The sequence below is a fragment of the Urocampus carinirostris genome, chromosome 17 (genome assembly GCF_059441175.1).
Source record: "Urocampus carinirostris isolate Australia breed hairy pipefish chromosome 17, RoL_Ucar_1.0, whole genome shotgun sequence".
Classification (NCBI taxonomy): domain Eukaryota; kingdom Metazoa; phylum Chordata; class Actinopteri; order Syngnathiformes; family Syngnathidae; genus Urocampus; species Urocampus carinirostris.
Genome location: NC_142365.1, coordinates 8,697,952 through 8,725,857, shown reverse-complemented (window position 1 = coordinate 8,725,857; position 27,906 = coordinate 8,697,952). Strand labels below are relative to the sequence as shown.

Below are 27,906 nucleotides of genomic sequence, written 5' to 3'. Positions count from 1 at the left end.
CTATATCTATCTTTATATCCATCTATCTATCTCTATCTCTCTACATATCTATCTATCTATCTCTATTTTTCTCTATATCTATCTATCTATCTATCTTTGTACCTATCTATCTATCCATCCCTATCTATCTCTATATCTATCTTTATATCCATCTATCTATCTCTATCTCTCTACATATCTATCTATCTATCTATCTCTATTTTTCTCTATATCTATCTATCTATCTATCTATCTTTGTACCTATCTATCTATCCCTATCTATCTCTATATCTATCTATATCTATCTGGATCCATCTCTATCTATCTCTATATCTATCTATATCTATCTGTCTCTATATCTATCTATATCTATCTATCAGCATATTGCTAACATGCAATAAAAATCACCATAAACTAAAGGGAGAAGCAAAATATGATAACCATGGAACCAAAGCTTGCGGTTTTCCAAACTAGGTTGCCCCCTTGAAACTGCAATTTCACCTTGCGATCCCCTCCCCAGAACGGATGAATTGCCGTATCCCGGGGGTCTACTCTACTGTCGAGAAATTTCTTCTGGGTGATATATGCCAAGAGATACAATCTTGTATACTATAAAATGTACGATATTTATTGCAAAAGTAGAAAATATCAACTCCAGGTAGCTTAAATGGGTTCAGTTCATGAAAACAAATGAAAATTTTGAGTCATTTGGTAACAATGATTGTCGACATTGACGTCAGGACATCTGGTAAATGTTCCTCGTCACCTTGGTCATCTTGATGGATTCTCGCAGATCTTCCTCGCCGACTTCTAAAGTCAAAGACAAGTCGGGATGTATTCCCTTAGCATATGTGTGAAACGTGTGGTCTGCGGGCCAAAATCGGCCCGCCATATCATTTTATGTGGTCCGCGAAACAATGCTGTGAGAAGCACAACCGAAAAATGAGCAAAAACGTGGAGGTGAAGTTTTATATATGCATCGGGATTTACTAGGTGGCCCTTGAGCTAAAATACAACTCAAAGACAAGTCGGGATCCATTCCTTTGGTAAAAGTGTGAAACGTGTGGTCTGCGGGGTAAAATCGGCCCGCCATGTCATTTTATGTGTCCAGCGAAACAATGCTGTGAGAAGCACAACCGAAAAATGAGCAAAAACGTGGAGGTGAAGTTTTATATATGCATCGGGATTTACTAGGTGGCCCCTGAGCTAGAAGACAAGTCAAAGACAAGTCGGGATCCATTCCTTTGGTAGAAGTGTGAAACGTGTGGTCTGCGGGCTGAAATCGGCCCGCCATATCATTTTATGTGGTCCGCGAAACAATGCTGAGAGAAGCACAACAGAAAAATGAGCAAAAACGTGGAGGTGAAGTTTTAAATATGCATCGGGATTTACTAGGTGGCCCCTGAGCTAAAATATGTTTGACAGTTTTGCTTTTAGAAATGGATGAGTGACAGTCACCTGGCTCCTCCCCTTTCATAGAGTCCCCGCCCCCAACTTCCTCCGCCTCGTTCTCTCTCTCCTCCCCGCACTCGTCGATGTTTTTGTACGTCGGCTTGAACGGAGACAAAAAAACAGAAAAAATTTCAACTGTTGATCAGAGCCGGCGCGGGATTGGCTCTCACCTGCTCGCTTGGCCCCGCCTTATTGGCGGAGGGGAGGAGCCTTTCCATCAGCCGGGCGATGGTCTTGAACGTGGGCCGGTCGGTGGGTTCTAGACTCCAGCAGGACGTCATCAGCCGGTACCTGCGGAACGGAACTGTGAGAAGGAGCTGGCGATCAAAGGGATTTACAGGTTTTGCTAGACCAGGGGTTGGGAACCTATGGCCCGCGAGCCATGTGTGGCTCTCTTCATGAGAAGATATGGGTCGGAGATCAAATCTTCTCCAAGCAAATTGTCATGATTACTGATGTGAAGCACCTGTGCCCGCTCGTTTGGCGCCAACTGCCTCGGACTCTGATTGGCTCCCTGTCACTATTTAAACCCACGTCTATCTGTCACCTGTTGTCAGTCCGTCTGCGAACCTCAGTTTACTCTAGGCAAGCTTTTTCGACCCTGACTCACTCCTGTTTTTAATCCCGTCTGTTCCCCGGCTTTGATCCGATTTTTGATCTTGACCACATCTACTCTCCTCTCCTGGCTTTCGACTTGTTGCTGATCCCGACCACGTTTTTTTTGCTCTCCTGTCCCGGCTACTGACCCGTTTGTTCCTTTCCTGACACTGCCATCGCTCACCACGGAAGTGCCACTTCTGCGTTCAGAGCGACCTGTTTCCCGCGACCAGCGATCGCCGGATTGTGGGTGCAATCCTTTCCTTTCTTCCCAATTAAAATGAGAGAAACGTAACGCAAGTGGGTCCTGTCTCCGTTCTGGTTCCATTTATAGCAATCCAGTCCGTATGACCTTTTTTGTTTTTCCTTTTCTCATATTTTCTCTCTCTCCCTTTTTCTTTCTTTCTTTTTGTCAGGACCAGAACGGAGACAGGACCCACTCACAGTTTTATTGGGAAGAAGGGAAAGGAGTGCACACACGGTCCGGAGATTGCTGGTCGCGGGGAGTCGGTTGCTCAGACACGGAAGTGGGACTTCCGTGGCGAGCGATGGCGGTGTCGGGAACGCAAAAAACGGGTCAGTGGACGGTCAGTAGATAGAAGAGCAAACGTGGTCGATATCAGAAAATGGGTCGTTATCCGGGACAGGAGAACAGACGTGGTAGAGTTTAAAATGGGTCGTAATTCGGGACAGGAGAGCAGACGTGGTGGAGATCAAACAGATCGTAGCGGGAGAAAAACAGGAGCAAAAACACAGGACAAAAGGGTTGCCGTGTAAAAACGGGGATTCACAGACGGACCGACAAAAGGGGACTGAGAGGAGAGAGTTCAAATACTGACAGGGAGCCAATCTGTCAACAAGCTGCAGCTGTTGCCACACAGGCAGGACTAATTGTGCGCCATGGCAACCGTGACACATGGGCAGGGCCAATTGGGCGCCATGGAAACCGTGACACTTTTCTGTCCTATTTTTGTTTACTTGTCTCGTGAATAGGTTTGCAAAAAAGTGAGGGAAAATAATGTTGTGGTTTGGTCACACTGAGAGTCCGTTGTTTTTATTCTTCCTTGTGGTTATTAGTTCTTGTTTTCGGTTGTAGAGCGGGGGTGTCAAACTCATTTGAACTCGGGGGCCACACAATAGAACAAACATTCACTCGGGGGCCGGGCTCGTAGATTAAAGATGAAGAAAAAGAGTGAAAGAAATAAGAGAAAGGGAGGGAGAGAAAAAGAGGGGATGGGACAAAGAAAGAGAGGAAGGGAGAAAGAGAGAGAGAGAGAATGTGAGAAACAAAAGAGATAAATAGAGAAATAGTGCGACAGAGAGAAATAAAGAAATCCGAAGAGAAATAGAAAGAGAAAGTGAAAAGAAGAGAAAGAACAACGAGAGAAGTGGAAAGCAAGAGATAAAATAGAGAAAATGAAAAAAGAAAGAAAGAGCAAAAGGAGGTAAAAAGAACACAGAAAGAGACAAAGAAGAACAAAGAAAGAGAAAAAGAGAGACAGAGAAAGAGAGAGAGAGACAAAGAGAGAAAGAAAGACAGAAAAAAGAGGGTGAGAGGGAAAGAAAGAGAGAACGAAAGAAAGAAAAGAGAGAGAGAGAGAGAGAGAGAGAGAGAGAGAGAGAGAGAGAGAAATACAAGTACAGTACAGCATTTGTGAGAGGCACCTGGCTTTGGCAACATCAAGTGGACATGTTTTAACCCTCATTTTTTTCCCTTGCGCTTCCCTCAGCGTTGTCTCGCGGGCCGGATTCAATTCCTTAGCGGGCCTGATCCGGCCCGCGGGCCGACTGTTTGACACTCCTGCCCTAGAGAGACATCTAGTGTTTAAATATAACACGCTGTAACTTTAAATTTACGTTTAGGCTTTTTATCAGGGATCTGGAAATCACAGTATATCTTCTGAATTTGAAAAAAATGATAATATTATTTTAACCAGTTCAGGGTGTCCCCTACCCTCTGCCCGAAGACAGCTGGGATGGGCTCCAGCACCCCCGTGACCCTACTGAGGATAAGCGGTGCAGATAATGGATGGATGGATGGATAATATTATTTTACACTTCGGGTTTGGCGAATGCACATGAGAAACCGGTGGGGTTCGGTAACTCACATTTGGGGCGGGGCAAAGTCGGGCCGTTCCATGTGGCAGCCATCTTTGATCATCTTATAGAATTTGCTATCCACGGCCATGTTGGGGTAAGGGCTCTTTCCTGAACGTAGCAGTAAGAGGGCTGGTAAAGGTTACCGGAGATCACCAGAGGCGCGTAACCGCAGTTACCGAGGGAGAAGATTTCCCACAGCAGGACGCCGTAGGACCAAACGTCGCTCTGGACCGTGTAGACGCACTGGAAGATGCTTTCGGGGGACATCCATTTGACGGGCAAACGGGCCTGACAAAATAAAAGCACACAGGACTTGGACTTTCAATGTAAAACCCACTTGAGGCAGGAAGCTATAATACTTATTTATTTATTTAGATGAATTTATTTAGTATTGACTCTTACATGATTTGCAAATTTTTTGAATGTAACACGAGTAATCAAAGAGTTTATTTTCTTCTTCCTTATTTTTTTTACACTTTTTGTCATGATTACCGATGCGATTCAGCTGTGCCCGCTCATTTGGCGCCCAACCGCCGCGGGTTCTGATTGGTTCCCTGTCACTATTTGAACCCAGTCCTGTCTGTCCCCTGTCGTCGGTCCGTCTGTGAACCACAGTGTATACTAGGCAAGCCTTATTTGACCTTGACACCAACCTGTCCCGTTTTTGCTCCCGTCTGTCTCCGGCTATGACCTGTTTTGATCCTGACCCCGTCTGCTCTCCCGTCCCGACTTACGACCCGTTTCTGACCCCGACCACGTCTACTCTCCCGTTCTGGCTTATGACTCGTTTCCAATCCCGACAACGTTTTGATCTCCCAGTCCCAACTACCGACCAGTTTTTCCGTCCCTGACACCGCCATCGCTCGCGACGGAAGATACGCTTCCGTGTTCGGATCCCAGTTCGAATCCGAGAGCGACCTGCTTCCTGCGTCCAGCGAACACCGGATCGTGGCCGCAGCCCTTTCCCTTTCTTTCAATAAAACTTGTGGTAAACGTTACGCAATTGGGTCTGTTTCCTTTCTGGTCCTGACACTTATTTTTTAATTTTGACTTCTTTTGTTTCCTTTTCCCTAGCTTTTTCCTTTTTTCTTGCCTTCTTTTCTTCTTGTGTTCCCTAATTTCTTTTTTCTTTTAATTGTTACTTGTTTCTCTTTTTTCCCTAGCTTTTTACTTTGCTTATTTTTGCTTTTTTCCTTTTTTTCCTTTGATTTTTTTCTTTTTTTTCCATTTCCCCCCTCTTTTTTCTGTTTTTGTTTTCTTTCTCTTTCTTGTCTGGTTTTATTTTCCTTTGCTTTATTTTCCCCATTTTTGAGTAATTTTGTGCATTAAAAAACCCTGATTTTTCGAGTCGTCACAATAAAATATAGAAATTCGGGTTTCCTTCAGGCTTGGTACCTCAAATCAAGTTAATACAGTAATTGGAAATTATTTGAATGCAACACAAACTTTTTCTTCTTTTTTCCGTGTTTTTTTTCTACTTTTTTTTAAATTCCCGTAAAAAAAATCTCATTGTGTTTATTTTTTCCGAACCGTTATTTTTTTCTTTTTGTTCTCTATTTACTTTTTTCCTTCATTTCTTTCTTTACTTTTTTTCTGGCATTTTTTCTAAATTTTTCCTTCTCTTTTTCTCTTCCTTTTGTGTCTTTTTTTTCTCAGCTTTTCACTACTTTTTCATTTTGGTATTTTTTTCTTTTTTGTTCTTTTCCCCCCTTCCTTTAAGTCATTTTGTGCATAATTTTACATAATATTTGGTCATGTTGGGATTAAAGAAGCAAAAACAACCTGAAGAGCCGTTTAGGACCCGAAGGAGCCGGTTCCTTTTAGTGAGCCGAGCCGAAGAAGCCGGTTCTCGACAAACTCTACTAACTTTACTCAACTTCGTTCTACTTCGACTCGACTTCAAAATACCGCATTTAGGACACAACGTCAGGGGAACCTGTGTATTTTTACCTTCATGCACTGTAACTTTGACTAAAGTGGCTTCTTAATTAGTAATTTTGAGCCCTCATTTTTGTGCGCTGGCTAGATTTTCTTGTGCGCTGAGAATGCAGCTTAGAGGGAACACTGATGGTGTCGTATTTGTGCTCTCGTAGTGTCGCGGTGCACTGACGTTTCCCTGCACGATGTAGCTGTCGTCGTCGCGGATGTCCCGAGCCAAACCGAAGTCGCAGATCTTGGCGACGTGACGGTCGGTCAAGAGCACGTTCCTGGCCGCCACGTCTCTGTGGATGCACTGAGGTGCCAAACACACACAGAAACACATGCTCTTTGACTCGCCACACCCAAGCCTATCGAGAAGGCATGTGCGCTTGCACCTTACATTTCGCGTGGACAGGAAGTCCAAACCCTGAGCCACTTGGTAGGAAAACCTTATCAGGTCGCTGATGCAGATTTGCTCCACACCTGAGGGGGAACACATAAACACACACATATAAAGACATTTGCAAAATATATATAGTATATTTACCCAGGAGACACCATGTTTAAGAACCCTAACAACACCCGGGTAGCCCCCAAAACCAGTTCTAAAAACAGCTCACCAGATATCCATCCATCCATCCATTATCTGCACCGCTTATCCTCAGTAGGGTCGCGGGGGCGCTGGAGCCCATCCCAGCAATCATCGGGCAGTGGACACCCTGAACTGGTTGCCAGCCAATCGCAGGGCACACAGGGACAGACAACTCGCTCGCTCATCCACACCTAGGGACAATTTGGACCGGCCAATCCACCTGAAATGCATGTTTTTGGAATGTGGGAGGAAACCGGAGTGCCCGGAGGAAACCCACGCAATCACAGGGAGAACATACAAACTCCGCACAGGAAATCCGGTAGCTGGATTTGAACCCATGACCTAAGAACTGTGGCGCACACGCGCTAACCACTGCTGCCATCACCAGATATCATTGATAAATTTTTATGAACCTTGCGAATGCATTGAATTATCATACCTGTCAACTTGCACGTTTTTGCCGTACAAAGTACGTTTATTATGAATTTTAAGACGTAAGAAGAAAATCTGTACGTAAAAACACAAATTTGTCAATGATGGGTACCATCCGGTATACACCGACTAGTCAAACGAGTTCGCCGCGGTAGCCTCTATCTCGGTATCGTTTTTTTCCGTTGCAAACGAAAATAAAATAGAATAAAAAGGATGACCATATTGCAATGGATGTGGCATTAAGAGTATAGCAAGCTTTCGGACAAAAAAAGTACTGCATTGCCGACTCACTAAGTCTTTAGGGATCACCAGCGATTCAGAGAAAGAGAAAGAAAGGCATTGTGGGAGGTAGTTCTGCCAAGAGCATAATGACGTCTTGGAGATACCATGATGCAAACGTCCACCCTTAGAGACAGGCAATTTAGAAGCATAACTTTAATGTTTATGAGCAAGCAAATGGGTTCGTAGTCAATGAATATTAGGGAAAACGCCGTAAAGAGGGGCAAAAAAACCCCGCTCTGAATTCCACATTACAAAGTGAAAACGTCATAAGGCGGGGGGCCGCATCCCGGGGGTCAACTCAAGTAGTTTGAAATGTTGATGACTTAGAGCAGGGGTGTCAAACAGGCGGCCCGCGGGACGGATCAGACCCGTTAAAGGATCTAATCCGGCCCATGAGACAACGCTCAGAAAAGTGCAAGAGAAAAACGAGCTGCAGGTTGAAATATATCCACTTGATGTTGCCAAAGCCAGGTGCCTCTCACAAATGCTGTATTTCTCTCTTTCTCTCTCTCCCTCCCTTTTTCTTTCACTCTCTATCTTGCTCTCTTTCACTCTCTCTTTTCCTCTTTCTTGGTTCCTCTTTCTCTCTGTCTTTTTACATTATTTTGCTATCTCGTCCTTTTTTCCTTTTCTCTTTTTCTCTCTCTGTTGCTGTCCCCTTCTCTCTCACAAATGCTGTACTTGTATTTCTTTCTCTCTCTCTTTTACTCTCTCTCCTTTTCTCTTTCTTTGTTCCTCTTTGTCTCTTTGTCATTTTATCTTCTTTTGCTCTCTCTTCACTTTTTCCTCTTCTCTCTTTTCTCTCTTTTTCCCTCTCTTGCTTTCCCCTTCTCTCTTTCTCCCCTTTTCTTTTCTCTCTTTCTATTTCAATTTAGATTGTGTTCTTTCTCTCTCTTTCCCCCTCTCTCACTATTTATCTTTTTATCTCTTTTGTTCCTCACGCTCTCTCTCTCTTTGTCCCACCCTCTCTACATTTGTCTCCCTCTCTCTTGTTTCTTCCCTTTTTTTTTTACTTTCTCTTTAATCTACTAGTCCGGCCCCCGAGAGAATGTTTGTTCTATCGTGTGGCCAGGGTTGAGTAGGGTTACTTTAACTGGATTACTTTCAATTACTTTTGGATTACTCCAATACCAAATACGCTAATAAAAGACAAAAGAAACTAAATATAAATAAAATGACTCAATTGTGTGCAGGCTCAGGGAGTAACGGACTACATGGAATGGCAAAAATGATGTTGGCAAGCTGTTTGGATTTATTTTCATTTTGTTTCTGTCGCATTTTATGTTAGTTTTGCCGGAGATCAAAGAGATCAAAGCCAGGAGAGAAAGCTTACCACGTGTTGTGAGTCATCATTTTATTCATATTTAGTTTCTTTTGTCTTTTATTAGCATATTTGGTATTGGAGTAATCCAAAAGTCATTGAAAGTAATCCAGTTAAAGTAACCCTACCCAACCCTGCGCAACCTCTTTGTAAACAGTGTAGGTCTGGGTGACCTACTCTAGGCGTGTGTGTCTATATTTCTATATCTGAGTGTTACCTGAGTGCGAAAGCATGGGTTGCATTTCCTGATATTCCGAACAACACGAGATGCCGCTGTCACTGCGTCACAAAAACAAAAACCACTCGTGAAATATTCACAAAGAAAGCGGGAGAGGACGTCACGTGACCCGACCTCCTGAGCCGGACGTTGGAGTATTTGGCGTTGTGCTCGACGGTCTCCAAAGTCAACATGGCCGCCACGGAGGTGCGAGCGTGCTCACGCAGGAAGTTGAGGAGGTCGCCGTGGGAACAGTACTCGGTGATCATCAGGACCGGCCCTGAAAGTGGAGAAAGGTAGTGAGTTGATCAAGTAGAGTTAACTCGTGTGTTTTTTTTTGGTATAGCAATTAACTCCTTCAATGCCGTAACGTATGAATTCATTTTCACGTAAAATGTACGTTTTTTGTTTGTTTGTTTGCTTCAAATAAATATATATTCTAAAGGCTTTGGCGCTGCTGATCGGTAAGTGTTAGAGATAAGGTCTTGGGCCCGACCCGAACCCGGCCATAATATTGTCAATCATTAAGTCGGGCTGGTCGGGCTTCTCTCTCGCTGTTTTTTTTCCTTCATGGAGGATCTAAACAGCATGCACTTACTTTTACTCAAGTAATTATCTAGATCAAGAAAATGCTAACCAAACAGTTTAACTTAAAATCACTAAATTCACATTTTTTTCTCCTCTGTGTTTGGCTCAAATACGCGCGGCTTTCTCCTTCCACCTCCCTCACGTCAGACGTCATTTCTGCTTCTTGCCAATAGCTTACAAGCTTTACAAACTTTCTGCTTTTCGGTCCTAATATTTCACTATTTGCAGCTTTTTATCTGCAGAATCTTGTCACGGTTGCCATGGCGCCCAATTGGCCACGCCCATGGACACCAGCTGAAGCGCGTTGACGGATTGGCTCTCCGTCAATATTTAAATGCTGTCCTGTCAGTGGCCTTTAGTCGGTGCGTCTGAGAATCTCCGTTTTTCCTGTGTTTTTGCCTCTGTTTTGATCCCGCCACAATCTGTTTGATTTGGACTTTTTTTGTTTCTGACACCGTCATCGCTAGCCACGGAAGTCCCTCTTCTACAGCTGAGCAACCTACTCCCCTCGACCAATGATCTCTGGATCGAGTGTGCGCTCCTTTCTCCTTTCCCCAATAACACTGTGAGTAATGTTACGCGAGTGGGTCCTGTTTCCTATTCTGGTCCTGACAAATCTGATTTCTTTTTTTTTCTGAGTCATTTTGTTCGGTTTCATTTTCTTTCGCCGCACGCCGCCGAGATGCGTCCTACGGCGCCAAACCATTCATTCTGAGAAGTTCAGCCAAAACGCACAGATCCGCACAGCTTCGTATGGCTTAGTCTTTATTTGGCGGCAAAATAACGGTTTGGGTTTATTTTCGGCTCGTTCATCAAATCAAGTTAATCCGTCGGGTTTGTGCGGGTTCGGGTTTATATACCCGCGACTCGGGTCAGGTCCGGGTGGATTTTTTTTTAGGCCCGATCTTACTCTGAGAATGATAAATCCCCACTAGATGGCAGGAAGGGTGTTGATCAGATCTTTGTCCTCACATCAGGCAGCCCCCACCTTTTATATTGCTTTGCTTCCTCTATCCAGCAAATGAGAGCGTGCGGGCAGCCCCCGAAGGACTGAAATTGAATTATCACGTCATAGAACCATTGAACGCTTGCAAATTTCATGCTTCGTTCATGTATAAGTACATAAGCCCTTGTGTTTATAGAAAGCACCATTTCTATATTGGAGATATCATAGATGGGGAAAAAAAAACACTAAATGCATCTTTTCAAAAAATGCAGCTTTTCTCAGAGGTTTTCTTGGACATGAATATTTTCAAGAAACTTAGCGCTCTTCATCTGTTGTTTACTAAACAAAGATAAAAGCTTTCTTTTGATATGCCCTATATAGCTACAGAACTAAACTCAGTAGGCCTTCAAAAATGAGTCAATATGGCAAAAATTAGGGGGCGCCTGCACTCCCTATTTGAGAGAAACATCTGGCATTGAATGAGTTAATTACAAAAAGCCTCAAAAGGCTGTGAAAATCACCCCTATGACATCCCCTGATCTGAAACCAACATGAGGGCAAAGAAAAACTCAAAAAAGTGACCTCCTTGAGTGCATGCGCCCAGCAGGTTGACGATATTGTCGTGGTAGCCCAGGTGGCTTAGAATCTTCAGCTCGCACATCAGTGCCTCGCGCTCCTCGGAGTGAGCGCTAGCTGCAAAAAAAACAAAACAAAAAAAGCAAAAGTCAAGTACTTGATTAAGTGTAGGATTTTGCAAATGACTGTAGGTATAAAATCAGCTTATATAGACAAAAACAATTATGTTATGACACCTCAATGTCATTTAAACGCCTGGTAACAAAAATTTGGTTCGCTTATGTTTCGTTTTCGATTTTTGACCCTCCTGTTTTGCCATAGGCAGTTTAGGGTGTGTCTTTGAGACATCGGGAAACAGCATAAAAGCACCTGGTACACAAACCATACTCACAGATGCAGGCTCTGAGCTTAAAAGTTGGGTATGTCGTTTGAGGTCTTCAAAAAGTTGAAAGTAGAATATATTCTCGATTAAGTATGTGCTAACAATGTCCAACTGAGTACAAAGAGCCCTTATGCTTTTTTTCCACTGCACCTATCTGCTTTTGTCATACTTAGGGGCGGTAGTAGCTCAGGAGGTAGAGCGCTCGTCTTGGGATCAAGGGAACCTAGTTCGAATCCCGGCTCGTCCGTGTTACATGTCGAAGTGTCCTTGGGTAAGACACTGAACCCCTAATACCCCCAATAAGCAGGTTAGCGCCTTACATGGCTGCAAGGCCGCTATTGGGAAATGTGGAGCACATTGTAAAGCGCTTTGGGAAGTCATTGACTTGAAAAGCGCTATATAAATGCAGATCATTTCATTTTAGCAGAGCTGTTCGAGGCGGACCGCATTAGGTTCGAAGAATGTGGTCTGAGGGTTGGGGGGGGTTCCTTGAGAGTGACATCATGTTTGCCCTTGCAATTTCTTTCATTTCTATTTATCAGTTTAGCATGAAAATGGTGAAAGTAAGAAAAGGCCTGCTTCTAGTAGAGTTCAAACGCCAAGCCAAACCCCAAAAAATTTCAAAAAGAAGAGTTTATCTGAGTGCGTCTAAGAAATGTACCTACTTGCATGCGTGTCATGTATGAGCTGAATGAGGCTGCAATCATGACTTTAAGCCAGGAGATGGCGGCAGAGGGTAAGTTCCAAATTCTGTACAGCTCGTTTAATTTCAACAAAAATCCGGTTGGCTATCTACTAAGCTAACCAGAAAGAGCATAATGATACTTATTTTTTATAATAATGATACTAAATGCGATATTTTGAAGTCGAGTCGAAGTAGAACGAAGTTGAGTAAAGTCAGTAGAGTTTGTCGAGAACCGGCTTCTTCGGCTCGGCTCACTAAAAGGAACTGGCTCTTATGGGTCCTAAACGGCTCTTCGGGTTGTTTTTGCTTCTTTAATCCCAACATGACCAAATATCATGTAAAATTATGCACAAAATGCATACCTTGTTTAATAAGGACCAGAACCACTGCTATATGCAAAATTCAAAAAGTCAAAACCCACCCCTCAATCCCTCCATTCATCACAACCCTTGCACAGAGCCCTAGTCGACCAGGGATAACGGATACCGGAGGCATGGGTGCTGTCTATTTTAGATGGGGAGAATGGCAAAAAGAACCCCCATGCATGACACATATATTTTCTCTCTGCCTCAGCTTTCAGCCATTGTCAACTGGGGATAACGGATTGCCTCAAAAACAGGAAAGCTCATTTTAGATGGCACGCTTCAGCAGCCAGAACAAAAAAAAAACAAAAAAAAAAACCAACTACATTTTCCCGGTCCTCGCTTGCTGCAATATAGGATTATGGATAATGGATTGCAGCCACGCAGGTGCACTTCACTTTTGGGTGGAAATCACAGCAAAATAGACCTGGCAGGCCTGAATAAATGAGCTTTATCAGCCCCCGTTTGCAGCAATATGCAATCGGGGATAATGGATTGTGGAATATATTTCAACCTGCGATGCACTGAGGTTCAAAAGTAGCGTGGGTAAAGCTATTCAAGCAAGCAAATTTGACTTATCTAGCAGATTACATTGTTTTGCACATCTTGATAAATATTTTTGACCAAGATGACTGAAAAATGGGGCAGCACGGCGGCGCAGTGGTTAGCGCTTGTGCGGCACAGTTCATGTCATGGGAACCTGTCGTGGGTTCAAATCCAGCTCCAGACTTTCTGTGCGGAGTTTGTATGTTCTCCCCGTGCTTGCGTGGGTTTCCTCCGGGCACTCCGGTTTCCTCCCACATTCCAAAGACATGCATTTCAGGTGAATTGGCCGGTCCAAATTGTCCCTAGGTGTGAATGAGCGAATGAGTTGTCTGTCCCTGTGTGCCCTGCGATTGGCTGGCAACCAGTTCTGGGTGTCCCCTGCCCACTGCCTGGAGATGGCTGGGATGGGCTCCAGCCCCCCCGCGACCCTAATGAGGATAAGCGGTACGGCTAATGAGATGAGATGAGACTGAAAAATGTTTAAATTGCGCTGGAAAAACAAGTGAAATGATCTTGTTTACGTTTCAGCATCTTGACGGCGACGCGGGTTTGGTCCTGACTGCCGAGCCCGTAGGCGGTAGCCTCCACCACCTTCCCGAAGGCCCCCGAACCCAACACGCCCCCTGAGGGAGAAAGCCCGTCAATGGAGTCAAAGGTCAAGGACATGCTCCGGACCCAAGGTCGGCCAGTCAGGGGTGAAAGGTTACCCAGGCGTAGTTTGTCTCGGGGAAACTCCCACTTGACGTTGTTGTAGGGCAGCAGGCAGGGATCTACGAAGGTGTAGTTGTTACCCGAGCAACTTTCAACAATCTTCCAACGGATCTCGTACTTCGGTTGCTACCAAGGGACACAATAAAGGAGGAGGTGAAAAAAAAGACAGGTACAGTGGAACCTCGGTTTTCGAACGCCTCTCGGTTCGAACAAATCGGAGTCCGACCAAAAATTTCCAGAAATTCTTGCTTCGCTGTTCGGTCAAAAAAATCGGAGTTCGAACGCCGGTAATGCGTGAGTGCGTACGCTAGGGTGCGATGCTGAGCGGCGTACGGGTGTTTTAGCCCCTTGTTATGCCTCCGAAGAAAGACAGTGCAAGCAGCAAAGTTGCTACAGGTGAAAAAGGAAAAGTAGTGCGTACAACTATTGCATTTAAGAAAGAAATAATAGCACCACCGTCCACCTGCGCCTTCTGCTGACCACCACAAAGGTAAGAAATCCTATTCATAATTCTTTTCTTTATCCTTTTTTTTAATTTTTACACGTCCATGTTAGCGTCATCTTTCGTACGGAAGATTACGATAACGCGAACGTACGATTAGCCTGGGTTAGCTTTAAGTTTACGTTAAACATTCAAGTTAAACATTCAGGGTGTTGGAACGGAGCCCAACATTCAGGGTGTTGGAACGGCGCCCCCTTTCCAATGAACCGCTCACCACTTGTTGTGGAGACCCGGGTGCTAAATGACTTGTAAACGACCTAATTATTTTATTTTTACACGTTCATGTTAGCGTAATCTTTCGTACGGAAGATTACGATAACGTACGATTAGCCTGGGCTAGCTATAAGTCTACGTTAAACATTCAAGCTAAACATTCATGGTGTTGGAACGGATTAAAACGATTTACATTATTTTTAATGGGAAAAATGATTTCGGTGATCGAACAAATCGGTTTTCGAACAGGGTTCTGGAACGGATTATGGTCGAGAACCGAGGTTCCACTGTAATGGTGTCCGTGGCGTTCCGCATACCCGCCTGATCCTGAAGATAAGGAAGATGGATAGCAGGAGGAGCACGGCCACACCGGCTGAGGCTGCCGCCAGGGATGCCGTCAACATCCTTCTACCACCAGAACCTACAGAACCTGAAACAGTAGAAACAACTGCTCTCAAAGATATAATAAGAAAATGAAAGTTAGGATCCAGCAGGCAACCATCTGGCAGAGGGCGCCATCACTTGTTCGTCATCACCCACAACTGACTCAAATCATGAGAGGGGTATGTTAGGACCAGGGTTGGGTAGGGTTACTTTAACTGGATTACTTATAATTACTTTTGGATTACTCCAATACCAAATATGCTAATAAAAGACAAAAGAAACTAAATATGAACAAAATGATGACTCACAACACGTGGTAAGCTTTCTCTCCTGGCTTTGATCTCTTTGATCTCCAGCAAAACTAACATAAAATGCGACAGAAACAAAATGAAAAAAAATCCAAACAGCTTGCCAACATCATTTTTGCCGTTCCATGTATTCCGTTACTCCCCAAGCCTGCACAAAAATTAGTAATTTCATTCATATTTAGTTTCTTTTGTCTTCTATTAGCATATTTGGTATTGGAGTAATCCAAAAATAATTGAAAGTAATCAAGTAAAAGTAACCCTACCCAACCCTGGTTAGGACTATGCAGAAGCTGTCGGATTGTTACTTGTCATATTGATGTTCCTACCGGTTGAAGGGTATTATACATTTGACTATAAAGGATTTTATACGATTGAATACAAGTTACATTTATTGAGTGCAATGAATATTTTCACCGAGTAGGCTATAGTTCAATGACAGGTCACGCCATTCCAAATGCAAAATATTTTGACTAGGGTATTTTGATAACAGGACTCTGACGGAGGACGGCAGGCGATGTTTGTAGAACAAGGCCCTGATGACGTAGAAACGCTCGGTGTTGTTTTGGTTAATTCCAGAAATTGTGGTGCTCTTCTCCGAGGTGGTGGAGCCTGGGGGGCTTTATTAGCACACCCATGGGAGGAGTCGGCACATCATCTTGCGGGAAGGCGTGGGCCAAGACAAAAAAGCTAGAAGACTTCAGAGAAGGCTCACCAGAGAGGCCAACGACACTAATTCGGCTAATTCGGCCATTTTCGATGGAGTACACTTAGTTAAATTGTTAAAAAAATTAAATCTGCCCCTGTGTGAAAATGTCAGCTATTCTTTTTTATCAAGAAATGAGCGTGCATTGTTGGGTGAATGTTAATGGAGTCAGATAACTAATTCGAACAATTTGGTAAACGATACACAGGGTTGGGTAGGGTTACTTTAACTGGATTACTTTCAATTACTTTTGGATTACTCAAATACCAAATATGCTAATAAAAGACAAAAGAAACTAAATATGAAAAAATTATGACTCACAAAACGTGGTAAGCTTTCTCTCCTGGCTTTGATCTCTGTGATCTCCGGCAAAACGAACATAAAATGCGACAGAAACAAAATGAAAATAAATCCAAACGGCTTGCCAACATCATTTTTGCCGTTCCATGTATTCCGTTACTCCCCAAGCCTGCACAAAATTTAGTCATTTTATTCATATTTAGTTTCTTTTGTCTTTTATTAGCGTATTTGGTATTGGAGTCATCCAAAAGTAATTGAAAGTAATCAAGTTAAAGTAACCCTACCCAACCCTGAGTCAATTTTAATATTTAAAACCTAACTCTGTGTATGTTTCCCGACCCTTTGATACCTGTCTTTGATCAACTATAGACTTTAGCTACTTTTTCAGCGGGGAGTTTTTCCAGACTGTGTTTTTTAATTATTGTTTTCTTCCCCCTCCTGTACGTCTGCGTTTGGGTCCGCCTCACGATAACATAACAGAAAGGGTTTATTAAATCCAACAGAGCATGAACAAAATCAAAAGCCAACATTTTATAGTTCTTACGCAGGAAAAAGACGTCTCGGGAGCTCCCTACGCTGTTGACGGACACGCACTCGAAGGTGATGTCATCAGTCGGTGCCTGAGGAAGGATCAGGCGCCTCTTCAGTCCTGCTGTGGTGGAATTGTCTGACCGATTGTCCTCCATGTCTTTGCACCTGCTCAAAGAAGTCGGAATGAAGCGAATGAGGCAACCAGGGACTCACCCTTCTCCTTTTAAGCTTACGTCTCAACGAGGCCGTTGCATTGCAACCAAGAGAGGGTAGGCGGCGGAAAACCGGAACCGGTACAGGTTAGCGTGTTGTTCTCCACGCTAATGGCGCCTCTCGGAGCACCTGCATCACACCCAAACAAACCGTCGGATCAATTGACACACACTGCTCACTCGATATGGAGTTTTTAGCAGTATCGTGCAGACACTTCTATCTACCGGGAGAGCTAACTGTGGTCATTGTGCTTGCTGTTTATGCTAACGTTAGCATAGCGCTAAATCTCCTGCCCGCTGCTATCAATAAACAGCAGCTTGCACACCCCAACGGAGCTTTTATCGTCGCCGGTGACTTTAATCGGGCATGTTTATGGACTGTACTTCCCAAATCCATTCAATACGTGGACTGAGCAATTCGGGGAAAAACACTGGACTGTGTGTACTGTAAGATCAAACATCCGGTTGGATCCACCATTTCTGTTTGTCCCTCACCCTCATCATCACCCCCCCCCCCCTCCGAAGGAGAGCCTATTTACAACAAAGACAACAAAGACAGTTAAAACATGTTCTTTGTTCCTTTATCTCTTTGTTTCATTATCCTCACTGTAAAATGTGGAACTTGAGTCGTCCAATTTCATTGTTACAATATATCCCATGTTGTAACAATGACAATATATCTATTCTATTCTATTCTATTTGTAGTGAAGGAAATGACGGTTTACTTACGAAGAACTCGTAGGTCAAAGTTGAAAGACCCACTAAGAAGGTTGTTAGCATAGCGCAACGTGTAAGTGCCTTTCTCTTCAGCACGCACGTGGTGCAGCAGCAGGCTAGCCTGACTCCTGTCAATAGAGAGATTTTTTATTCATCACAACTGAGTATCACCAAAAAATAGCATAGGAAAGGACAGGTAGAGTATCTTTGGTAGAGCCAGAAATTAATGAAAGTGATAACCAAAGTTCCCTGTAAATTTCCTTACGGGTCTGAGCATTCACACAAAGTCGGTGAGCAACGCTTGAAACAACAGTGAGCCACCATAATCCCAAGTGTGGCAACTAATTCATTATCAAACATGTCCAAAACTTGACATCAAGTGATATTTTGCTGAGTTTCCGGCAATACAAAATGATTTTTCTCTTTTGAATGAATTGACTCATGTACTATTGCAAAGGTTGTACGGCCTGCAAACGTCGTTTAGTCTTACAATTCTTTCTTTCACAAGATATCCATTTATTTTATTTCCTGATATATTTTGTCGCATAATATCGACATTTTGGGGGGCTCATTTAGTCGGTTGTAAGATACAGAACTGTACTTAATCACATTTTTAGTGGAAGTACAATTTTGGCAACAAGATTCACTCGATGTAATTGGAAATTATTTGAATGCAACACGAACTTTTTCTTCGTTTTTCCGTGTTTTTTTCTACTTTTTTTTAAAAATTCCTTTAAAAAAATCTCATTGTGTTTTTTTTTCCCGAGCTGTTACTTTTTTTCTTTTTGTTCTCTATTTACTTTTTTCCTACATTTCTTTCTTTTCTTTTTTTCTGGCTTTTTTCTAAATTTTTCCTTCTTTTTTTCTCTTCCTTTTGTTTCTTTTTTTCGCAGCTTTTTTCTACTTTTTTTCTCTTCCTTTTGTTTCTTTTTTTCGCAGCTTTTCACTACTTTTTCATTTTGGTATTTTGTTCTTTTTTGTTCTATTCCCTCCTTCCTTTGAGTCATTTTGTGCATAATTTTACAAAATATATGGTCATGTTGGGATTAAAGAAGCAAAAACAACCTGAAGAGCCGTTTAGGACCCGAAAGAGCCGGTTCCTTTTAGTGAGCCGAGCCGAAGAAGCCGGTTCTCGACAAACTCTACTAACTTTACTTTTCAACTTCGTTCGACATTGACTTCAAAATATCGCATTTAGGACACAACGTCAGGGGAACCTGTGTATTTTTACCTTCATGCACTGTAACTTTGACTAAAGTGGCTTCTTAATTAGTAATTTTGAGCCCTCATTTTTGTGCGCTGGCTAGATTTTCTTGTGCGCTGAGAATGTGCGAGCAGTGCGCAATTGCGCACGTGCGCAGCTTAGAGGGAACACTGGTGATAACTAAAAAATACAGAGCACAGAACAAGTTTGGTTGGGTTTTTTGAGAACAGTAAGAAAGAATGCATGGAGTAAGAGTTTGGGCCACACAGGACCAGGGTAGAACATACTTAGTCAGCAAAGCTAGTGTAACATCTACCAGGGAGGGATGTAGAGTATGAAAATCAGGTAGCACAGGGAAAAGGTGAGGGCTATTGAGAATTGTACGTAAGAATGCAATGGGTAAGAGTTAGCAAAGGACAAAAGTAGGACATACGTAGTGAGGGAAGGGAACACGACACTGTGTCAAGGTAAATGCGAGTAAAATACTTTGTTCAGCACAGGACAAAGATGAGATAGTGTCAGTAAGACTGACAGTGTTACACTTGCAGTGTTCTCGTTTGCCCGGGTCCCTGCGTCCTAGACGCATCATTTTTGCTGGGGACGTATAATGTCAAATCAACGTGCGTCCCCGGGATGCAACGTTTTTGACACAAAATTGTCATTATTACCCGATTACTTTTATTTTTAACAAAAATTTACCGCACTCCAAACTTTTCGTCAGGCAGATCCGCCATTGTTGTTTTGGTCTCGCGGTTCGAGTTTTCGTCTGCACGCCGATCTCGGAAAACGAGATCTCGTTGCTTCGATATTACGTCATTGTTGTGGTGGTTGTCGTCGAGGGAAGGGGAAAATCAACACAAAATCGGTCATTTATTCAGTCTCAGTAATAAGTCGAAACATAATGCAGAAAGTGATAACAACGGCAATAATTCCGGCACGAAAAAACGGCGGAGAAATTCTTTGGAAAATCGCGAAGGCAAGGAAAACACGTGTGTTGAAGCGAACGATTCGACGAAAGTAAATAAACAAAAGAATACTACTAGCAAGAAAAGGACTTTTCTTTCAAAATGGACTCCATTATATTCCTGGTGACGCTATGAGGAGGATGATCATGGATTGGACCTTCAGAAGGCATTACAACTGTGGCGGGACAGCAAACCACGAAGAATATATGAACTGAAAAATCTGAAGTGATAACTTGCTTTGTTTTACCAATTAACTGTGATGATTAAAACTGCATGAATATATAGACTAATATTTCAGCAATAGTGTTTAAATTTACAATATTGTGAACTGAAAAATCTGAAGCGATAACTGCTTTGTATTACCAATTAACTGTGATGATTAAAACTGAATGAAAACATAGATTAATATAATTATTTCAGCAATATTATTTTGTATAATGTACAATATTGTTGTGAACTGAAAAAGCTTGAAGTGATAACTGATTTGTATTACCAATAAACTGTGATGATTAAAACTGAATGAATATATAGATTTATATAATATATTTGTCGCCGATTTTACAATTTCAACCTCGATAACACTAAATTTTAGGGACCCATAGATCTCTGTTGGGCCCCCTAGATTTTTGAGCATGCGAGTCCCCGGGACCCATTACTTTTCAGAGGTAAAATGAACACTGCACTTTATGATGGAGAGACACAATGGTTCAGGTAAGACAGGAAAGAGAAACTTGGATGTTTGGAATGGACATAGAAGGCTTAAGCCAACCTGTAGCCATTAGCTGTATATCGCTCCACACTGTAATTTTTAGGCGTGGGTGAGGTCCATCGAAGACTCCCAACTGGCGGGTATGCTTCCACAACGACAGTCAACATAACTTCTCCGCCTTCAAGCACGTCCACAGTGCGATTGGTGCAGATCCGGTGCGGCTCTCTTGTATCCACGCTAACATTGGCTAGCACTTCCCAGTGGTCCGTCACCGACTTGTCCATAGTCTTCTGGTGCAGTTGTCTGAAAGAGTCCATGCCTCTTGTACTAACATTGGCGCCACCTGGTGTGACGACGCGACGCTCCAGGAAGGCTGTCAGGAATGGAGAGTCTGCCCAAGATAATATACACAGCATGATAAGATCAACCTTGCTGATTTGCATGAATTTGTTATTTTTGACTCTAGACTTAAGGCCCTGATTTCAGGATTTGTACTATAGGCTACAATTTACAACTTAGCTTTGTTGACCTGACTGGTTCCTCCCTAGAAGATGAGCATGATGCAACCATCTTGAATTTACTGGCTCAGGAGAAAAAATACAGAGACACAAGTTGCTGGCATTACGGTGTGGTATGCTGGATGCACGGCAGGAGAAGCTTACAAAGGGTCATTAACACAACCCAGGACACCTTGTAGAATGGATTATGGACTACCTGACAGGCAGACCCCAGTATGTAAAACAGGGGGGCTGTACATCGGACACCGTGGTTAGCAGCACAGGATCTCCGCAGGGGACCGTGCTCTCTCCGTTCCTATTCACTCTGTATACATCGGACTTTCAGTACAACTCTGAGTCCTACCACGTGCAAAAGTTTGCTGATGACACTGCGATCGTGGGATGTATCAGAAGTGGGCAGGAGAAGGAGTACAGGAAATTGATTCAGGACTTTGTCCAATGGAGCGAAGCAAACCACCTGCACCTGAACGCCACCAAGACCAGGGAGATGGTGGTGGACTTCAGGAGAACTAAAACTCACCCGGTTCCTGTAACCATCAAAGGAGAAAGTGTAGAATTTGTCCAGACCTACAAATACCTGGGTGTGCAGCTGGACAACAAACTGGACTGGACTGCCAACACAAAAGCTCTATGTAGGAAAGGTCAAAGCCGACTTTACTTCCTCAGAAGGCTGGCCTCCTTCAACATCTGCAAAAAGCTCCTGAAAATATTCTATGAGACAGTTGTGGCAAGCGCCCTCTTCTATGCGGCAGCGTGTTGGGGAGGCAGCGTCATGAAGAAGGATGCCTCTCGTCTTAATAAACTGGCGAGGAAAGCGAGCTCTGTTGTGGGCACAAAGCTCGACAGCCTGACAACAGTAGCTGAGAGACGGGCACTGAAAAGGCTGCGGTCAATCATGGACAATTCATCACATCCACTACACCGCATTATATCCAGACAGAAGAGCAGCTTCAGCGACAGACTGCTGTCACTGTCTTGTACCACGGACAGACTGAAGAGATCTTTTCTTCCTCATGCCATGAGGCTCTTTAACTCCACCCGGCGGAGTAAAGGCCCACACTAAACCACACCCCCTACATTGCATATTACCGTACTTTTATTGCAGTGTGTATTTTATGTAGCACTATTTAAATACTCAATACAATACGCTACAGTGGGTATTAGCACGTCACATTGGGTATTTGTATATTGTATTCCTTTTGCTTTATTATTGTATTGTTCTCAGCGAAGGGATGCTGCTGGAAATCTGAATTTCCTTGCGGGGATGAATAAAGTATCTATCTATCTATCTATCTATCTATTATTGGCTTCTGGTCGCCTAGTCTGAAAGGCATTGCCGCCTCGCGCTACCACAGCGGCCCGACCACCTAGGCCAGTCTATTAGAACCACCTTGTAAATATTACCTGTCTATCCTAATATTTTTTATGTTTTTTTCTTTTTTTAATGACATGATTACCAAGGAGGTCCACATCTTATCTAATTGAAAACAATTTACACTACGTAGTAATCTGTTGGGATCCAGCACGCCTACGTCTTCCACAGGGTGCCATCAGGCAGACCAACTGGAGGACCCCCACCTGATTTTAACTAGTAATACAAGATTTTCGTACTGTGCCAACAAAAAAAGCTGCCAGTTTGTTGTTTGCACTTGATATTCCTGATCTCCTGCATGAGTATACCTGTTGTTGATCTATTTTGGACTTCCTGAACTTTGCCAGCATTGAGTTTTGTCCATCTTGTGCTTTTTGTTACTCATTTTCTCACCCTTATGTGTGGAGCGCCTTTTGTTATACCCTTTGCCCCTAAATAAACTCAATGTCAATCAGCTTCTGTGTCCTCACCTAACACATGGAGCGTTGCTGTCGCTGTGTCATTGCCAGCTTCGTTGCGCACAATACACGTATAGAGTCCACTGTGCTGGTGACCGACAGAACCGATGGTCAGTGTTTTGTTGCACTGTCTGTTTATATAACTGCAGGTTGAGGTCATGTTTGGAGCCTATGGACCAGCACAAAACCTTCAGTCGAAATGCAAAACAACACAAAACAACTGAAAGGAGAAGTTCCACCTTAGTTTTAGGGTGTGTCCAGGTAATGCTGTAGAGGAGGGAGGGGTTACTTGTAACACAAATCACTGCAAATGTTTCTCCCACCAAACGGAAGAAATCACTCTGATTCAGAGACATCTTGGGAGGACTCCGTTGTCCTAAAGATTTCCGGAAAAGTGGGGAAAGAATATATAAGAGATTGATGAGGTCAGAGACATTTAAGCGAGAGAGAGACATGAGGGTCAGACAGGTAATTGGACAATGGTGTGGGAGACACCGAAGACAAAGTAGACATTTGCAAAAACACACAATTCTACTGAAGGACAGATCTTACAAAAAGTGGTAAGGTGAATGCCAGTGTGACAGTTTCCAGGTGGACAAACATCTTTGACATCTAAAGGCAACAGGTTCACTCTAATCTCTTCGTAATCAATGTACACTATGTTGTTATCAATGACAATAAGACTTTTATCTGAGACAGACAAGTCAAAGAAAGGCACGTGAAAATCGGATTAGATAGAGAAAAGCACATCGAGACAATGTAGCGAAACAGGTTTGTGAGCGTAAGAAGGGCACCCTACTAGGACTGACGCTGAGGTAGACGCTACTGGATTTCATGACTGTTTCGTTTTTCATTGCCGTGCAGACGTAACGCCCGGAGAACTTCTTTTCAACTTTGTGTATGACGATCCCAGCCCGTGGAACCACGCTCACCCTCATGCCAGGAGGTAGACCCTGAGTCCTGTCCCCAGCTTCTAGTTGGAGGGTCATGTTGGTCACTGTCGGGTCAGTCAGCAGGCAACGTACCAAAAAGTCCTCATCCTCCCTGACCGTGAGGGTGAAGCGAGGTGTGACAAAGACACTGAATGGATCGGAAGGATCTAAAGGATGATTTGTTGATGTTAGCTTATCTAAATCAGTAAGGAACCGACAACAATTGAAAGATAACAGAGGTAGTTCACCCTTGATGTAAAGGTGCACCGAAACCTGAAGGTGTTCAAGGCCTTGGTTGGTGTAAGCGCATTGATAGGTTCCTGTGTGTCTCGGTTGGGCGTCCTTGAACACCAGTATACCGCCGTGCTCCTCAGTCGCCGATCGGAAGGCTGTGCTGGACCAGTGCAACGAACCGTTGCCGTGACAACTAAGGTTAAAGGCAGAGCTTGCGGTCAAAACCACATCAGTCCCGTTTTGAAGTGGATTTGAGTTCAGGTAAATAGAGAGAGGAGAATAATCTGTAGAGGATACAAACACATTCAACAACATTAGATGTTTAAACCATAACGTCAACCTTTGAAGTGCAATGGACACCTTGGATACGGCGTCCTCACCTTGTGACTCTTTCACTTTGCAGTATTTTTCGGGCCCATTTTAATGGCATCTCCCACTATACAACAAGAAATTATTTTGCCTGCCCATAATTGTTTAAATTTGAAAAAATTTCGGAGTTTTTGCATACGTAGAAATATGTCTCTAAGATGACAGACTGCTACTGATCGTCGAAATACGATGAGAGCAGACGAATCGCTACTCTCACTAAGGTCTATTGCCGTAACCAATCGATGATCGTGATTGTTTTTTAAATTAAATAGGTGACTTGTCCGGGTATAGCACCTTACCCTCCTCCAGAGGGCGCTAACAGGCAGACAGACTGCTCCACACACCTGTTCCACATTACCCGTACCTGCTAATCAAGAGACCACTATTTAAAGACTGTGCCAAAAGCAGAGGCTTTCGAGTAGTTTATGTATTTTGGTTACATTGTCCCTTTTATTTTGTATTCCACTTCCAAGTCAAGTTTCGTCTGTTTTTTTGTTTTCTTGTTCGGATAGTTTGTTAATTGTTTTTTTCCCACTGGTAACTTTGTTCATGATTTTGTTATTAAATACTATCTTTTTTCGAGCACCCCAGCTTCTTGTCCTTCTTCCCATTGTTTTGGTCAATCCATCAGATTAAAACCAGGAAATACAACAAGTTTTAAAATCAGTCTTCTTTCTCATCTGCCATCACCTGTGACGCCGCCTGCATCCATTTGCTAACTTCACTGTACCAGCTAAAGTCATGTCCGACATAGGTCAAATAAAATGTGATTTTTCATTTACATGTATACACAGTATCTTTACGGTTCACGGATCTCTTAACTGCTGAGGTCGTGGGGGCACCACTTCCTGCGGTGTGTCTTTGGCAAGGCCAATTATTTATCGACAATTTCTTCAATCAAATACACAAATCTGGATGGCATGCGACAGGAAACTTCTAGGCATCAGCTACTTAGCCCATGTGACTAATGAAACAGTGCACAACACCATTAGAGGGCACAATGGACCCTACCAAGAACTGTTGTCAACTGTGTCCGGACGGTAACTTCAGTGGTATGGTCACGTCACAAGATCATCAGGACTGACCAAGATAATTCTCCAGGTCACAGTCCAAGGGGGCAGAAGAAGAACTGGGCTGACAGCATTAAGGAATGGACAACTTTGCCAAGAACAGGCCAGGGACCGTCAAGATTGGAGAAAGCTGTCCAGAGTTGTGTCCTCATTGGTGCCCCAACAACCAATCCGGTTAAGAGATCCGTGAACCCCGAACATATATATCACACGTAACTAGTACTCATATGCTATTTTATTATTTCGATCATTTTATCTGGGGTACGGATCATATTCGGCCATCTAGGAAAATTCCCGGACTTGCCAGCAGGGGAGGTCCCTGATGCACAGTACGTGCTTTACGGGGTGAGTCGGTCGAGGAGGTCTCGGAACGACTTTGCCAGGGACTGGCTCACTCTCGCCGCCATCAAAGACGCCGTCTGGACCTCCAGAAACCTGCTGGTAAGGAGGTGCAGGCAGATCCCCCCCCGTGGCTGTGCTCCGAATAGCTGCAGATACCATACAATCTGCGAGCGGCAAGCCTAGGACGCAGCCATAAAGGAGAATCGTCTGCACCCACCCGGGGGTGGGAACCGGGGGTCCCGGCAGCAACGGCCTGGTTATTCGGGTGGTTGTGGAGGGTAGAAGTAAGAAGGGTGAGGACCCATCTGAGCATCCCGGACAGAGGACTGGAGGATGCTGCTTGGGAGGGTAGGATGGAATCCCACTTGAGAAGACAGAGCTATGCCCTTGCACAATAGTATTGCCCTTTACACATTGGTTAACTGCTGTTAAAAGTGTCGATAAAAACTCATATTGTTGGGATATGATATAATGAAATTGTGTGTTTAATTGCTGTTAAAAATGTCGGAAAAAATTGTTAAAACGTCACGAAATTGTGAATATGCTTAATTGCTGTTGAGATTGTCGAGGAAAATTGTTCAAACCTTACATTGTTTATTTGCTAAAAACCCCAAAAAATAAACCAAGAAGTATTTAAATGTTGTTAAAAGTTTCGATAAAAACTCATATTTGTCGTGTCCAGCATGGTCGCCGTGGCAACCGTCTGGCCCCGCCCCCTGGGCAACAGCTGAAGCAGATCGCCTAATTTGCGCCTTTGCTTCTTAAGGGGGGTTTTGGGTTTTGCGGGTGCTGGCTCATTGCATTTTCTGTCTGCATTTTCCGTTCTGTTTTGCTCTGTCCTGTTTCGTTTGATTCGGAGGAAACCTGTGTTTCACGTTTTGAGTAAAAGCCTGTTTTTGTTCTGTTTTGTCCCGGAGTTTTGGACAACTTTGATTTTGCTAAATAAAAGTTTTGATCGTCAACGCAGTTGAGTTCTCCCTTCCTGCCTGCGTTCTGGTCCGGTCTCCCTTGAAAATATTGTTGGGATATGATATAATGAAATTGTGTGTTTAATTGCTGTTAAAAATGTCAAAAAAAATTGCTAAAACCTCATATTGTCAGATATAACGAAATTGTGAATACGCTTAATTGCTGTTAAGATTGTCGAGAAAAATTGTTCAAACCTCACATTGTTTATTTGCTGGTAATAGTGTCAATAAAATTGTTTAAACCAAAAATTAGCTACCCATTACCAGGTTTCTACCCCCCGCTATACAATATCCACCTCAGAAGGGATTAGTGTTGTATCCTGAGGGTCTACTGTACATATTAAACCTCACACCATCAATCAGTTTCAGGCAACCAATTAAACCCGGGTCTGGTAAGGATTGGAGAAGAAGTGGGATGCACATACATAAAGTGGAAACTTCGGCAATCGTGGAAATTCCACTCCCAACGGCAAAAGCCAGGATTTAAAACCTTTATACCTTTGCATGCTTGGTATTTTAGTATGTAAATACCTATAGGGTATTCATTCTTTGAGTCTATTTGAGAAGTTTAGTTTCATGCCAAAGAAGATGTTTTTTGTTTATATGGCCGTTGAGTTTCACAAGATGGTAAGAAAAAAAAAAAACAGAAGTGAAACTATTGACTTTAACGTCTGTCAGCAGTTTGGGAGCATGCATTTGTGTGTGAGCTGGTCTGGATTTTAGAAACAAAAGAGGAAGAAAAGACGCTGCCCTTATCGGGATCAGGAAAAGGGTCAAGAAGTCCAGTTGGCAAGGGTTATTTAAATGATATCGAAAAAATATTTTCAAAAGAACTGCGAACACACCTAGCGCTGCCGTGTAGGTATTAATAGCAGGTAGCTCCGCCCACATACTGAAAATCAGAGGACCGGCTATCGAGTTGTGTTTGTCTCCAAATGTTATTTTTTTAATCATTTCTTGACCAAAAGCTCAGTTACACACAACAAATGTCACATACGAAACTTCTGTACAAAAAAAATCAAAATCAAGTTCTTTAACGCAAGTTCCTCTTTCCACTAAGCAGCATTGATATCTATTGCGGTCTTCCTTCAATATTATAATTCTATAAATGTTAAGAAGACTAAAGTAATGAAACTTCTTACCTTCAGCAGAGCTCATTGACAGCAGGAACAAAGTAAAAAACATCTTAATCATCTTCATCTTCTTC

At 43.2% G+C, this 27,906-nt stretch overlaps 1 protein-coding gene across 1 annotated transcript; it reads right to left on the bottom strand.

Moving 5' to 3' along the window:
• Positions 1-81: 81 nt before the first annotated feature.
• Positions 82-27,906, bottom strand: csf1rb (colony stimulating factor 1 receptor, b). Its single transcript, XM_088320689.1, has 22 exons — positions 27,842-27,906; positions 23,965-24,234; positions 23,584-23,883; positions 23,024-23,160; positions 22,797-22,953; positions 20,497-20,827; positions 17,571-17,686; positions 16,863-16,971; positions 16,643-16,794; positions 14,721-14,833; positions 13,685-13,814; positions 13,499-13,600; positions 11,009-11,119; positions 9,028-9,172; positions 8,893-8,954; positions 6,449-6,531; positions 6,239-6,361; positions 4,305-4,416; positions 4,137-4,236; positions 1,602-1,722; positions 1,438-1,531; positions 82-789 (listed from the first exon to the last, which is right to left on the bottom strand). The coding sequence occupies exons 1-22, from the start codon at positions 27,897-27,899 to the stop codon at positions 716-718; spliced, it is 3,000 nt and encodes a 999-aa protein (XP_088176815.1). The 5' UTR covers positions 27,900-27,906; the 3' UTR covers positions 82-715.

Coding starts and splice junctions, on each gene's coding strand:
- csf1rb (XM_088320689.1), bottom strand. CDS start 27,899: ATGAAGATGATTAAGATGTTTTTTACTTTGTTCCTGCTGTCAATGAGC. Junction 24,235..27,841: donor GTCAATGAGCTCTGCTGAAG/GTAAGAAGTTTC, acceptor TATCCTCTACAG/ATTATTCTCCTCTCTCTATT. Junction 23,884..23,964: donor GGTGCACCTTTACATCAAGG/GTGAACTACCTC, acceptor ATCATCCTTTAG/ATCCTTCCGATCCATTCAGT.